The 16,268-nt window shown below is 41.3% G+C and overlaps 1 protein-coding gene across 1 annotated transcript; it reads left to right on the top strand.

The window, feature by feature from the left end:
* Positions 1 to 1,457: 1,457 nt before the first annotated feature.
* On the top strand, positions 1,458 to 11,451 carry LOC122556158 (extracellular calcium-sensing receptor-like). Its single transcript, XM_087993934.1, has 6 exons — positions 1,458 to 1,672; positions 2,365 to 2,656; positions 6,544 to 7,377; positions 7,493 to 7,720; positions 10,290 to 10,413; positions 10,520 to 11,451. Exons 1-6 carry the CDS (start codon positions 1,458 to 1,460, stop codon positions 11,449 to 11,451), a joined length of 2,625 nt encoding a protein of 874 aa, XP_087850060.1.
* Positions 11,452 to 16,268: the final 4,817 nt, after the last annotated feature.

Genomic DNA, 16,268 nt, shown 5'->3' with positions numbered 1-16,268 from the left:
GAAAAGCAGTTAGCATAATTTTATTCAATGCAGGGACATTCCAAATGATTTCTCATCCATCAACGTAAGCTCTTGACCCTGACTGTGGATAAGTAGCCCACTTGACACACTATCCATCACATTCAGCATGTACTCCCTTAACTGCTGGTGCCCAAGAGCATCCAAGAACATCCTATACAAGATTCACTGTAGTGCCATTATTCTTTTGATGACATCTCCTACTCTCTCCAATCTAGAAGATTATAAACAGCAGATCACATGGAAATACTAGCACCCACAATTTTCCTTTTACCAGTGCTGATTGGTAGGCCAATCAGTTCCGATTGATTGATGCATTGTTAACATCATGGCAATTATGGATAGGAATTTTAGAAGGGAGAAATTCTTGAATATATTTCTTTTGCATGCATACCCTGCATATCTTGAGGTAAAGCCTTCAGCAAGCACAAACAAGCACTTTTCATTGCCTCCTGTGGTACATTGAAATAAACGTATCTCTGAACTAGGAGGTCTGATTCAAGTCCCATCTACTCTGCAATAACATTTCTGGACAGGGTGACCAGAAAATATTTAAGTGAGTACCTTAGCAGCTCAACTAATGATCTTAAATAGATCAATTCCTGCTTAATAACCAAATCACAACTTGTGGTCGTCATTGGGCTCTGACACTCAAAGATGATATTGTGCTGCATCCAGGAGGCAGGTCAGGCCCGAAGGTCAGTGAAACACACCATTCACAAAGCCACTACATCAAGTGGGCTACTTATCTCTGGCCAAGGCCAAGAGCTTAAGTTGATGGATGAGAAATCATTTGGGATGTCCTTGCATTAAACAGTTTTGGTAACTTGATGTGCAGGTGAATGAGACCATTTTCCCTTCCAAATAATTTGATAAGGCAGGAAGTTTACAAACCCAAAAGTGGTAGCCTTTGGTATATTTGCAAAATGAACAAACAATAATTTGACCCAAATTCACATTGGCGGAAAGAATATGGGGATCACTGTGTGGAGATGACAATACTACGCAGCCGCTAAATCCCACAACTCTTCTATTGGACGATCACTTCAGAATTCCGAGGACGCCATGGCGAAACGCTAACAACAACAGGGGAGGATGTGCAAACTCCACACAAACAGCCGACCGAGGCTAGAATCGAACCCGAGATCTTTAGTCCTGTCAGGTAGCAGTGGACCCATTGTGCGACCATACCGCCTCAATTCGATTGGAAGTACCCAGGTGCCATTGTTTCCTTCCAGATTCTCATACTGAAGAAAGTGGTGATGTGTTTTCTTCAGGGACTAGCCAAGTAATTTGTTGATGTTCAACGGAGTTTGAAAACGATTCGACACACATGAAGGCGATTTTCATGGGAATAGCTGGAGTCTATATATATATATATATATATAAAATCAGCCATCCTACTATTCAGGCGAGGACAATTACTTGCCCTGTCAAATATGCATTGTTGGTTTCTTTTCACGATAATTTCTGTTGTTGCCCTGGCATGGTCTAGTAATGAGCAGGCTTGCAAACGTTGGGGTAGGTTTGATTTACTGGGCTTGTCGAAGGATGGAGATATCACTCTGGGTGGAATTTTTGACGTGCATTCTTATCACGTTGAGCATCAGCGTCTCTCATTCGGCCATCACCCGGAGCCGGCAAAATGTTTCAGGTTAGTTGGTGCCATCAGATACTCTAATTTGTTTCGTAAAATGGAAATCATCTGCCCTCATGCTGCGTCACATTCTAAATTAATTCGTGAATTTAAGATTAAAAAAAACATCATTAACTTTATTTTTGCGATCCGTTCCAAAGTGCTTTAGAACCAATCAGGTACTTTTGCAATCTAGTCAATGTTGTAAGATTGGTAAAACCTCGGTCAGTGTATGCAACGCAAGTTCCCACATTCAGTCTTGTAATCAAAACTCAGAAACGTCTTTTAACATTTTAAAATGAGGGATAATTAACGGAGAGAAAATGTGAAAACACTCTTAATTTTCAACGAAATACTTCGATTGTATCTAAGGAAAAAAAGGTCGAGGGTTCCCTGAAAGTCGTGTTTGAAACTGGGCAAATTGCCATGTCTGATTCCTGATGAAGGGCTTTTGCCGGAAACGTCGATTTTCCTGCTCCTCGGATGCTGCATGACCTGCTGTGCTTTTCCAGCACCACTGATCTAATGTCTTTGATTAATGTCTGTTAAGATTTTGTGCTCAAGGTCTGCATGAGAACATATATCCACTAACTTCCAATTTAGAGACAGCGGTGTGGTTTATTATTTATTTAGCTAATAATAGCTATGTGGTGGTCCCTCGTTCTTTTTTCCTGTGTTTTTTCTTTAAAGTTTCTTCACTTTCTCTGCAGCTTTCAGTTCAGACCTTTCCGTTTTGCGCTGGCGATGATTTTTGCAATCGAGGAAATAAATAACAGTACAGCTCTACTTCCGGGTGTCACACTGGGATACCGCATATACGATTCTTGTACGTTGACCCCGTTTTCGGTAAAAGCAGCTATGGCGTTTCTGAACAAACTTGAGGCAACTGTGCCCTCTGCTAACTGTAAAAGCTCCTCCACTGTTTCTGCGATTGTTGCTGATGCTGGATCCACGCAGTCTTTAGCAATAGCACCTTCCATCGGTACCTTCAGAATCCCTATGGTAAGAGATGGCATTTGTACAATGTGAACAAATATGTGAAAACAGTATACGATTTGATGTTAAGTGCACCATTGAATCCATCATCTATCCAAACTTTGCAATGTTTATGGGTGATCCAAACGCACGAAATTTTCAGTTATATCCCTATTAGTATGTTCATTCGGGATGGCGAGACCTGCCAATACAGCTAATATTGATTGTTGTTGGGGTCGGTCTAACCAGAGGTTTATAACAGGACTATTATTCCTCTTCTTCAAAGATACTACTTTGAAAGTCTCATTTCAGAATCTTAGCGATGAATAGGAAGAAACTATGGCAAGAGAATATTTAAAAATGATTACGAAAATCGGTCATATTGGTTCATTTTTACCCTTTCTGAGATGCGGACAGTGCGGGGAAAATCAATATTTGTTTCCAGTCCCCAGTTCCACTTGAGCTGACTTCCTGGATCACCTGCCAATGAGATTAAGAGTGGATTACATTGCATGGAGCAAAAACGGAAATTGCAGGAAAATCTCAGCAGGCCGGGCAGCATTTGTGGAGAGAAATCACAATTAACGTTTCGGGTCCAGTTATCCTTCATCAGAACGTTACAGGAAAACACATGAAGTGTGGATATTAGTGAACTATGGGAAGTTTTGTTTTACTACAATTTGTGGTCACCATTGCTGGGGCTGTCTTATACACCCCTGTATTCGAAATGTACTCCTTGAAGTTAATCTGCACTGTTCACATGCCGATGACATCTGCACCTTCACCCTTTGCCCATACTAAGAGATTTCACAGGTGCAGAATTAAAATATCCCAGATAATTAAACTAACTATTTTACAGAAGCTTTACTTAATTTTAATCATCCAGTCCATTGATGCTATCGCAATCTCTAGGCAAAATAAGCTGGCATTCTATCCACAGATCGGGACACTATCACTGTGCCACAAGAGCGTTGCAACATTTTTATTTAGTACATCTGTTTGTTAATACTTCGATGTGTTCTTAATAGGAGCCATCTTAACGTAAATTACGAGTGATCAGTCCAGCCAGTACGAACCTTAAGTGTAAAATAACTTTGCATGCTACCACAGTTGTCCGTTGCAGGTTCTAACTGAGACCTTAACACGTTTATTAGAAATAGTTGATCGGAGAAATGAAACCTGTGGTTAGTTTGTTTTACTTAATTGCGTGCGCTCGGCATTGAACCGCGATTTAAAATAAAAACAAATAATGTCAAAAACATTGGACGTGCCAAGCACATCTGTGGAGAGAGAAACCATTTAAAAGGTTGATCATGACAGCGTTCCATCAGTAAATTCAATGTCAGTCTTGGCAAAAGAAATGAAGAGCACTTGAGCCAAAATTTAAAAGTTGATAACTGATTCTGGGAACAGTCACATTCAGCCGGGTAGTGGTTTCAGCACGGATTCGCTCAGCACCTTCAAAAGTGAACTAATGTCATCTTGAATTCAGCATTGTGGAGCTGAGTATAGGAGTTGGGAAATCATGTTGAAGGTTTGCTGGACATTAATGAGCCCTCTCCTGGAGTACGGTGTCCAGTTCTGGTCGCCGGGTTAGAGGAAGGTGAAGATTAAGTTGCAGTGGGTTCAAAAGGTGCAGTGGATTAACCCAGAATGTTGCTAGCTGTTAGTTATAAAAAAAAGGCTGGGACTTTTCTTATTGGAGGTAAAAACAATGACTGCAGATGCTGGAAACCAGATTCTGGGTTAGTGGTGCTGGAAGAGCACAGCAGTTCAGGCAGCATTCAAGGAGTTTCGAAATCGACGTTTCGGGCAAAAGCCCTTCATCAGGAATAATGGCAGTGAGCCTGAAGCGTGGAGAGATAAGCGAGAGGAGGGTGGGGGTGGGGAGAAAGTAGCATAGAGTACAATAGGTGAGTGGGGGAGGGGATGAAGATGGTAGGTCAGGGAGGAGAGGGTGGAGTGGATAGGTGGAAAAGGAGGTAGGCAGGTAGGACAAATCCGGACAAGTCATGGGGACAGTGCTGAGCTGCAAGTTTAGAACTAGGGTGAGGTGGGGAAAGTGGAAATGAGGAAGCTGTTGAAGTCCACATTGATGCCCTGAGGTTGAAGTGTTCCGAGGCGGAAGATGAGGCGTTCTTCCTCCAGGCGTCTGGTGTTGAGGGAGCGGCGGTGAAGGAGGCCCAGGATCTCCATGTCCTCGGCAGAGTGGGAGGGGGAGTTGAAATGTTGGGCCACAGGGCGGTGTGGTTGATTGGTGCGGGTGTCTCGGAGATGTTCCGTAAAACGCTCTGCTAGGAGGCGCCCAGTAGTTGAGAGGTGACCTTACAAATTTTTATATAGTTATGAGGGCTATAGATAGGGTTAATTGTATGTGGGAGGTTTTTTTTTTCACATGAGAGGGGATTCCAAGAGGGCACATTTTTAACGTGACAGCAGAGAATTTTAAAAAAGTCATGAGGGGCAAGTTTTTTATTCTACAGAGGATGGTTTGCGTGTGGAATGAGTTTCCTGAGGAAGTGGTGAACGTGGGCACAATTACACTGTTTAAAGGCATTTGGATAAGACCACAAAAATGAAATGTTTTGAGGGATCTGGTTCAGGAGCAGGCAGGTGGGATTAGTTTACTTTACTGCAGATGCTGCAGATCAGAGTCAAGAGTGTGATGGTGGAAAAGCATAGCAGGTCAGGCAGCATCTGAGGAATGAATCCTGATGAAGGGCTTATGCCTGAAACGTCAATTCTCCTTCTCTTTGGATGATGCCTGACCTGCTGCACTTTTCCAGCACCACACTCTCGACTAGTTTAGTTTGGGTTTAGTTGTAACAAAGGGACTGTTTCCTTTTTGTTGACTGTACGAGTATGACTCTATGTCTATGACTTTATGACGGCGCCTGAGATAACGTTTTGTTTTAGTAGGGATAAAAACAAATCAGGAGGCAAAGACTGAGAAAAATAACTTACATTTCATTAATCACTCTTGTGCTATCAAATCCAATGCAAAATTCAAAAGATGGATAATCAGATAACTATTCCCTGAACATTTGAAACTAAGGAAGTGTGAAATGAAAATATAAGCAACATTGCACGTGAATGAAATATGAAGAAAGCCTGCGCAGTAGCGAACAATGCGATAAATAGAATGCTAAAGAATTCAACAGAGACGTTATGTTTTCAGTTGAAGTACATTTAATTTAAACGACACAGTGTATCGGTTTCGGCTCACTGGGGCATATATAATTCATGCCTGAGAGACAGTGAGCTTAATTTCGGTGCCAGAAGCCAGATGAAACTCTTCAAAGTTGCACTTTGGTACATTGAATTTAAAAAAAAGTTGAACATGGTATTAAAGAAATAAAGGGTTCGATGAAGAGTAATTTCATATTTGGGCAAATGGCGCAAAGTAGCTCACATAGAATTAGTCACGTATCCTACACTGTGCGTTTCTTTTTCCTCCATTGACTTCAATGGGAAGGAAAAAAAAGGCGAGATGGACAATGGACACACAAGACGAGAATAAACAAAGTTAGAATTATCCTTAAGATACCTGGAGACAGAGCAGAGACGGGGGGAAGGGGGGGAGAGAGAGAGAGAGAGAGAATATTCAACGACTTTATTCATGTTAAACTGAGGATTGAACATTGTGCATGGTTGCAGCTAGGACAATGCAAATCAAGAAAGAGCAATACTTGAAATGAATCTTGGGTGTGAATATTTGAATGAAACGTTTTGAAATGAGCAAATTAATGTTTTATTTTATTATGCATTTAAGAGGGCCAATCCTGTAAACACGATGTGAAGTGAAATCTTTGTTCTTCTCCAGCAATGTCTATTCCTTGAACAACCAGAAATCATATCATGATGAATTACAAATTATAACGGAAACGCAAATGCTTTTCCTTTCTTTGTGACAGGTTAGTTATTTTTCTACGTGCGCATGCTTGAGCAATAGAAAGGAATATCCGTCATTTTTTCGAACAATACCGAGTGATTATTATCAAGCCAGAGCCTTAGCCCAGCTGGTGAAACATTTTGGATGGACCTGGATCGGGACAGTTAAGAGCGACAATGACTACGGAAACTACGGAATGCAAGCCTTTGAAGAGGCAGTCCAACAATTAGGTGTTTGTATAGCATTTTCCGAGTCGTTTCATATAGCAGACGCTCGAGAGAAGTTACTGAAAACAATTGACACCATCAAAACCTCTTCTACAAAAGTTGTCGTTGCGTTTGTCGGTGACACAAACATGCGTACTCTGCTAAAAGAAATGATTAGACAAAATGTCAGCGGCATACAGTGGATCGGAAGCGAATCATGGGTTTCCACATTGCTTCTTCCTGCGGAGGAAAGTAAAAAGATTGCTTCTGGCGCAATTGGAATTGCAATTCGCAAAGTCGGTATACCGGGGTTGAGGGAGTTCTTGATGAAAGTTCATCCATCTTTGTATCCAGGGAACCCCTTGGTGAAAAAGTTTTGGGAAAGTTGTTTCGGCTGCACTCTAGGTGATGGGAACAAAACAGATTCTCGAAAAAACGAATCCGGTCTTAAGAAATGCACAGGGAGAGAAAATCTACAGAATGTACGAAACGAATTTACTGAAGTGTTGGAGTACAGAGTCACTTACAACGTGTACAAAGCAACTTATGCTATAGTTCATGCACTTCACAATATGGCATCGTGTAAAACTGGGGAAGGACCTTTCTCCAATGGGAGCTGTGCAAATGTTTCACATTTTCAAGCATGGCAGGTAAGGAACGTTTAACAAAGTATGATGACCGTATTTACATAAAAATCCAATGTAGTCGAATTCACGTTTGATTTATTACAACTGATGGAAATGTACTCCGATTTTGTTTTTTAAGTTACTATATTATATGAGAACAGTGAATTTCATAACCAAGATCGGCGAAAAGGTTGATTTTGATGAAAACGGAGACCCTGTCCCGTCATATGACATTGTAAACTGGCAACCAAATGCCCTCGGTGCTCTTGATATTGTAAATGTTGGGCACTATGATGGGTCAGCTCGTGCTGGAGAGGAATTTTCGATAACAGGCGAGGCAATTGTTTGGAGTGGCAATCAGAAGTCGGTAAGCTCTGTACAGAACCATCACTTTTCAAAAACAGGTTAATTTTATTTTCAATTTCCTTTGCCTGAAATTGAAAAGCGAACTGGTGGTTGTTGTATCAAATAGGCGCCCTACGCGATATGGCTATTGCTTGATGTTGAGTAAAATTGCGATTTAGGAAGCATTTTTAAATGGAAAAGATCTGCTCACTAATTCGAAAATCACTTCTCTGAATCAATGCAGGATGTAAGACCAGAGAAGTATTTCATTTTTACCCATTTCAATAGCAGAATGTGTTTGCTCATAACTGATCTTGTGAGAAATGACAAAAAACTAAGACAGTGAAACTTAACAAGAATTATAAATGCACAAATGTCTTAAATGACACTAAATGAATGAATGAATGTTTGAACAAAGACGTAAAAGTCTGAACACAGTGAAAAGATGTTGAATAGGTTTGAAAACAACATTCAGAAAGCAATGGATCCATTAGTTTGATGTCAATGGACATTATGGTTTATGTTCATTTTGTTCACAAATACACTTTTGACATACAATTGATAAATAATTGCCATCACCAACAAGGGAGGTCTAATTACCTCCTTTTAATATTCAACAGCATCAGCATCACAGAATCCCATGCTATCAGTATCTCAGGTGATTTCTCCTATGAGAAACTGAACTGGACTAATCAAATAAGTTTTGTGACCATTAAGTGTTAGGAAACCTGCAAAAGGTAACTTACCACTGCACTCTCCAACACATCGTGACCAAGGAACTGGTCAGGGCTGTGATAGAATCCCCTCACTTGCCTCAATGGGCACAATTTCAATAACTCTGAAGAAGCTTGACACCATGTCGGAAAATCAGCCCACTAAGTCAGCACCAAACCCACACACATCCACTTCCTCCACCACATATGCTCAGTCGCAGCATCTACAAGATATACAACAAAAATTCAACAATGCTCTTTAGGCAGCACCTTTCAAACCCATACCCATTTCAATCTATAATTATATTTGCAACAACTCCTTAGGAACGCCACCAACTGCAAGTTCCCTTCACAGCCACTCACCATCTTGACTTGGGCAAAGCTCTCAGTTCCTCTCTATGATATTGTAGGTCTACCTACAGGAAAAGTCTTGCAACAGTTCCAGAAGGAAGCTCAGAGGCAACTAGGGATGGTCAATAAATGCTGGCCTCATCAGAAAGGTGCATATTACATGATTTTTTTTTTTCTGAATCTGGTCTTCTTTCCAGCAATTAAACAACATTACTGCAAAATATGTTTGATTTTATTTAGTTCATTCCCAGTTTGCTTATTCAGTAATAAATGAAGCAACTCCAAAGACAAATCATGAATGCAGTAACAAGAATTGTAATTCCTCACATTCCAGCCCATGAATCTCCAAATACAGCATATTAAGCTCCACCATTTTTGCCACCTATTGTCAGACTCCACCACCAAAATGATATTTCCCTTCTCACCCCTAACTGTGTTCCACAGAGATCATTCTCTCCGTGACTCCCTCCTTGGGTCCATGTTCTCCACCAAGCCACCCTCCACCTGGCATCTTTCCCTGATGGCTGGATGAGGTGCAAAGCATATGCACAAACCTACCCCTCCCCCCGCCCCCCTCCCCCACAACCAAACCCACCTCCATCCAAAGCCCTAAAGGATAATTTCAAATCCCGCAGAGATTTTCCTGCAAATCCACCCACATCATTTACTGCATCCATTGCACTCTATGTGGTCTCCTTCACGTCAGGGAGACTGAGCACCAAATTGGTGAGCTTTTCAGAGAGCATCTCTTGTTCTCACACATCATTCAAGCCCAACACCCTGTGGCCAAATGCTTCAACTCCCATTCCTATTCCCCCAAGAACATCCAAATCCTGGGCCTCATCCAGCACCAAATCAAAACTACCCAATGACTGGATGAAGAAAGCCTCATCTTTGGCTTTTGGACCCTACAACTACACTCAATCAACATTGACTTCACCAGTTTCCAAGTTTCCCCATCTCCCACCTCAGCCTAGATCCAACCCTCCAACTCAGCACTGCCCTCTTGACCTGACCTACCGGTCAATCATCCTTCCCACCTATCCACTCCATGCTCCCCACCGACCTATCACCATCACCTCCTGCTTGCATTTTCCAATTGCCATTCCACCTGCCTTCATCCAACCCAACTCCCATACCTTATTTATCGCTTAGCCCCCTTACCTCTCCCATTCACAATAAACGATTAACACCTGACATGTCAAGTTTCTTGCTCCTTGCATGCTGCCTGACCTGCTGTGCTTTTTCCAGCACCGCGCTTTTCAGTTTTGACACTGCAGTTCCTGCAGTTCTCGCTTTCTTCTATTTCACTAAACATTTCCTGGTTCTGCAGCTGCAAACCTGTTCCTTACTGTGGCTTTAAACTGGAATATTATGAGGTCACAAACCATACCATTTCTTTAAAAAAAGATGGTTCCAACAAATGTAAAAAAGTGGCTTTTGAACTGTATATCAGACTGAATGTTGTACATTTTCCACATGGAATTGCTAGTATTATTCCACCATTGTATTCATATTCATAATCAGGTTCCTAAAGCTGTTTGTTCTGAAAGCTGTCATCAAGGAACAAGGAAAGCAGGAAGAAAAGGGCAACCCATTTGTTGTTTTGATTGCATACAATGTGCACAAGGTGAAATAAGTAACATGACTGGTAAGCAAACGCCATTGCCAAAGGCATTGCTGCTTAAAATTGATGTCTACATTGCACAGGCTTCAAGTTTCTTCATATAATGATCAAGATGTGTATTGCTTTTTAGATTCCGTTCATTGCATAAAATGTCCACTGGAATTCAAATCTAATGAAAGACAGGATCAGTGTGTTCCCAAGGAAATCGAGTTTCTTTCCTTTTACGAGACGTTGGGAATCATTCTGGTGACACTGGCATTGTTGGGAGCCTGCACCACCATTGGCACATTTGCAATATTCTACATCTACCGACACACTGCGATTGTTAAAGCTAATAACTCTGAGTTAAGCTTCCTTCTTCTTTTTGCCCTGACACTTTGTTTTCTGTCTTCAATTACATTCATCGGTGAACCTTTAGTTTGGACTTGCATGCTCTGCCATGTAGTATTTGGTATTAGTTTTGTTCTTTGCATATCTTGTGTATTGAGTAAAACAATTGTCGTGGTGATGGCGTTCAAATCAACGCTTCCCGGCAATACTATTATGAAGTGGTTTGGACCAAGACAACAACGGCTGATGGTTTACATCCTCACACTGGTACAATGTGTAATATGTACTACCTGGCTAATTGTATTTCCACCTTATCCAATGAAAAACACGAGTCACTCGAATGAGATAATCGTGTTGGAGTGCAATGTAGGATCTTCATCAGCCTTCTATTGTGTACTGGGTTATATTGGATTTCTGTCCTGCGTGTGTTTTGTGGTAGCTTTTATCGCTCGACAACTTCCAGATAACTTCAATGAAGCTAAACACATAACGTTTAGCATGCTTATCTTTTGCGCAGTTTGGATAACTTTCATTCCAGCGTACGTAAGTTCGCCAGGGAAATATGCTGTGGCAGTTGAAGTGTTTGCTATTTTGGCTTCCAGTTTTGGTCTTCTTATTTTCATTTTTGCTCCAAAATGTTATATTATTCTTCTGAAGAAAGAAGACAATACAAAGAGGAACATGATGGGCTTAGTGGCTTCCAAAAAAACCTTCGAAAACGTTTATACGTGAAGCACTCTGTTCCTTAGGCAATTATTTTGTCATAAAGATAGTGAATGGCAATTCCGTATGGAAACGGTAAAGTTGAATGTGTTACCAACACCTATTTTTCACAATGAAACAAAGCCACAACCACCAGTAGGAACTGTAATTTTAAAGTTGCGCTGAAAACTGAGACCATTTATATACATTTCTCTGATTTTCATTTAGCCAGAACGGAAAATCATGTGTGACCTATATTTATTTAAATTTGGATCAAAGTCAATTTTAGTTTCCTCTTCATGCCTTGAATTTCTTCATTGCAAAGAGTTTTGATTTGAAATTTGTATTATCTATCAAATAATAAAAAAAGTTCTCATACTTGGCCTGTTAGTATATTTTTTCACTGAGATGGTGTTAATTCATTACTGATTTTAAATTAAACATATTCAATGCTTAATTCATTCCTGAAATGGTTGATTTTTAAAATTTAGGCTGTCATATGCTGCACATTTTTTTAACCTAATTGAAACCAAAAGAAATAGGAAATTGTTGTTTTCAACACATTTATCCATTACTCATGCACATCAACATGTCTATGAGTATGAACCATTTTCTTTCCAAATGAATATGTCTGAAGTGTTGGTGTTCATCATGAGCAAAATTATAGAAAAGAGTTATTGCAACACATGATGATTAAATATTTAATTTGAAATTAAATCTTTAATGGTGAAAAGGTGTGCTTAATTTGGAAATCCGACTTATCTAACTTACTCTGTTCCCCTTGAGATATTTAGGAGAGCAGTGGCACAGCACAAAGCACAGGTAAACTCAGGTTAGCTTTCCTTTTTAGTTTTACAGCCGTTAAGATGGCAGTTAGGGTAGTCGCTTTTTCCTCCTGCGGGATGTAGGAGATCAGAAAGATTTCTACTGTCCATGATGAGTACACTTGTGGGAGGTGCACCCAGCAGCAGGTCTTGGGAGACCGTGTTAAGGAGCTGCAGCTGGATGCACTCAGGATTATTCAAGATGCTGAGCACTTCATTGATAAGAGTTTTAGTGAGATGGTCACATGTGAGGTGCAGGCAGAGAGTTGCTTATTGACCATCAGGCAAAGGGAGTAGGTAGCAAGTGCAGGAATCCCCTCTAGCCATTCCCCTCAAAAACAAGTATACCGTTTTGGATACTGTTCAGGATAATCACCATGTAGGGGAAGGTAGCAGTTGACAGGTTGGTGGCACTACAACTGGCTCTGGGGTACAGTGGGAAAGGGGAAAGGTAGACAGAAACTTAGTGATAGGAAACTTGACAATTAGGGGAAAGATAGAAGATTCTGTGGTCACAGGCAAAAATCCAGGATGGTGTGTTGTCTCCCAGGTGCCAGGGTCCAGGAGGTCTCAGAGCAGCTGCTGAACATTCTCAAGGGTGAGTGTGAGCAGCAAGAAGTCATTGTACACATTGGCACAAATGACATAGGTAGAAATAGGAATGAGGTCCTGCACAGTGATTATAGAGAGCTAGGAAAAAGTTAAAAATGAGGACCTTGTTGGTGATAAACTCTAGATTACTTCCAGTGCCATGTGCTCGTGAGGGTGAGAACAGGAAGGTATGTAGATGAATGTGTGGCTCAAATATTGATGCGGGGGTTGGGATTCAGATTTTTAGACCATTGGGATCTTTTTAGGGGTAGAGGTGACCTGTTCAAAAGGAACAAGTTCTACCTGATCTGGAGGGGGCCAAAATCTTGGTGTCCAGGTTTGCTAGTGCTGCAGGGGAGGGGTTAAACAAAATTGGCAGGGGGTGACAACCTCAACATCAGGGAGGCAATTACAATGCTTGAAAGAGGTGCAGTAATCAGAAATAGTATTTTGAAGAGACAGGTTACACTGGAACACAACAGGGAGCAAGGAATGCTTCTTTGGTGGATAGATACATGGGGCTAGGAAATTATAACTATTACGGAAACATGGCTAAGGGAGGGACAGAACTGGTAGCTTAATGTGCCAGGGTACAGGTGCTTTAGGCGAGACAAAAATGGTGGAAGGAGGGAAGATTCAGTTGCATTTTTGATAAAGGCATATATCGCAGTATAATCAGAGATGAAATAATTCAAGGATCAACCAGTCTGGCTTTATGATTAGAACTCAGAAATAGGCAGGAGATGGTGAAATTTTTAATGTTTTCTATAGGCCCCAAATAGTCAATGGGATTTAGAGGAACAAACCTGCAGAGAGATTAACAAGACTTATAGGAGCAATAGGGTTGTCATAGTAGGGGATTTTAATTTTCCTAACATAGACTGGGACTGCCAGCGTGTTAAGGGCTTAGATGGGTTGGAATTTGTTAAATGCATTTAGGAAAGTCTCCTCAAGCAGTATATAGAGGGTCCTACTCAGGAAGGGGAAAACTCAACCTACTCTTAGAAAATAGGATAGGACAACTGATGAAGGTGACAATGGGGGAGCACTTTGGGACCAGTGACCATAGTTCGAATCTTAAAACAGTCATGGAGAGGGACAGAACCGATCCATAGGTTCAAGTTCTAAACATGGGCAAAGTGAATTTTGATGAAATTAGACAGAAGCTTGCAGGGCTTGACCGAAGTAGTTTGTTTGCAGGCTAAGGGATCTCTAGCAAGTGGGAGGCCTTTAAAAATGAAATGGTTAGACTTCAAGGTTTATATGTTCTTGTGTGGGTGAAGGGCAAGATTGGCAGGAATAGCAAACCATGGCTAACAAGAGATATTGAGGTTTTGACCAGAAAATAGAAGGAGGTGTGACTCAGGTGCAGGCAGCTGGGATCAAGAAAATCCCTGGAGATATACAGGGAATATAGAAGTTCCCTGAAGAAGGAAATCAAGAGGGCAAAAGAGGCCACCAAGTAGCCTTGGCTGAGAAAATTAGAGTGAATCCAAAGAGGTAGTTTAAGTATATTAAAGGGAAAAGAATAATTCGAGAGAGAGAATAAGGCCCCTCAAGGACCAAAGTTGGCATGCATATGTAGAACTGCAGGAGACGGGTCAGGTTCTCAATGATTATTTCTCCTCTGTGTTTACCATGGAGAAAGACATGAAGACTTGGGAACTTGGGGAAGTTAGTGGCATATTTTTGGGACAGTCCATAACACTGTAGAGAAGGCTTTAAATGAATTTGAAGGTGGATGAATCTCCTGGTGCTGACCAGATAAAGACAAGAACATTGCAAGAGACTAGAAAAGAAACTGCAGGGAACCTGGCTGATATTTTTGCATTATCATTAGCCATGGGTGGGATCCCAAAAGACTGAAGGGTAGTGAATGTTTTGCCCTTATTCAAGAAGGGCTACAAAGAAAAGCCTGGGAGCTATAGTTGAACAGAGGGATCTTGAAGTTCAGGTTCACAGTTCTCTGAAAGTGGAGTCACAGGTAGACAGGGCAGTGAAGAAAGCTTTTGGCACACTGGGCTTCATCAGTCAAGGCATTGAGTACAGAAGTTGGGACGTTATGTTGCAGTTGGACTATTGTGTTCAGTTTGGGTCACCTTGTTGGAGGAAGGACGCTATTAAACTGGAAAGAGTGCAGAAGAAATTTAGCAGGATGTTGTTTGGACTCAATGGTCTGAGATATAGGGAGGCGTTGGACAAACTAGGACTTTTTTCTTTAGAGCATAAGAGTCTTAGGGGGAACCTTATTGAGGTTTATAAGATCATGGAAAACATGGATAGGGTGAAAGCACTCAGTCTTTTTCCCAGGGTTGGGGAATTGAGTACTAGAGGGCATCAGTTTAAGGTTAGAGGGGAAAGAATAAAAAGGGACCTGAGGGGCAATCTTTTTACACAGAGGATGGTACGCATATAGAATGAGGTGCCAACAGAAGTGGTTGAGTTGGGTACATTAACAACATTTAAAAGGCATTTGTACAAATACATTGATAGGAAAGGATTAGAATAATATGGGTCAAGTCCAGGGAATTGGGGTTAATGTGACATTTTGATTTGCATGGACAAGTTTGGGCCAAAGGGCTTGGCTCTGTGTTGTAGGACTCTATGACTATGACTAAACCAGTTAATTTGACTCAACATGAATCACATTAAACATGAACTTCAATATCAGTGTTGCTCAGTGGCACTGATGTACACTGTCTAGAAGATGCTCTGAAGTAATTTTGCAAATGTACCTTCTTTGAAACCCAGGACCTTTACCATTTAGAAAAGCAATGACAGCAGGTCCTTGTGAATACCCAGTGTGTGAAAGTGGTCAAAATGGAGACATAGATTTCACAGGGGCAGGGATCATTGTTGAAGGTTCCAGGGTTTAGATGTTTAAAAAAAGGGAAGGGGGAAAAAGAGGAGGGGGCGTTGCATTGTTAATTAGAGTGTGCTTCACAGCTGCAGAAATGGAGGTTATTGAGGAGGGTTTGGGGACTGAGTTAGTATGGGTGGAAGTCAGTAACAGGAAAGGAGCAGTCACTGTTTTCTACAGACCGCCTCAACAGCAGCAGAGAGATGGAAGAACGGATTGGAAAGCAAATCTTGAAAAGGTGCAGATGTAACAGAGCTGTTGTTATGCGTATCTTCAACTTCCCCAATATTAATTAGAACCTCCTTAGTGCAGATGGTCTGGATGGAGCCAATTTTGTCAGGTATGTCCAGGAAGGATTCCTGACTCAATATGTAGATAGACAAACCTAGGGGGGAAGCCATTTTGGATTTGATGCTAGGAAACAAGCTAGGCCAGGTGTCAGAACTCTCAGTGGGAGAGCATTTTGGTGACAGTGACTACAACTGCCTCACCTTTACCATAGCCACAGAGAGAGAGATAGGAACAGACAGTATGGGAAGGTGTTTAATTGGGGGATGATAAATTATACTGCT

Source organism: Chiloscyllium plagiosum, unplaced genomic scaffold (genome assembly GCF_037043375.1).
Source record: "Chiloscyllium plagiosum isolate Xiang-an unplaced genomic scaffold, Cpla_swu_hap1 HiC_scaffold_13, whole genome shotgun sequence".
Lineage (NCBI taxonomy): Eukaryota > Metazoa > Chordata > Chondrichthyes > Orectolobiformes > Hemiscylliidae > Chiloscyllium > Chiloscyllium plagiosum.
Note: the sequence above shows the minus strand (reverse complement) of the source record. Positions and strands in the feature narration are given on the sequence as shown.

Coding starts and splice junctions, on each gene's coding strand:
- LOC122556158 (XM_087993934.1), top strand. CDS start 1,458: ATGCATTGTTGGTTTCTTTTCACGATAATTTCTGTTGTTGCCCTGGCA. Junction 1,673..2,364: donor GAGCCGGCAAAATGTTTCAG/GTTAGTTGGTGC, acceptor CTTTCTCTGCAG/CTTTCAGTTCAGACCTTTCC. Junction 10,414..10,519: donor TGAAATAAGTAACATGACTG/GTAAGCAAACGC, acceptor ATTGCTTTTTAG/ATTCCGTTCATTGCATAAAA.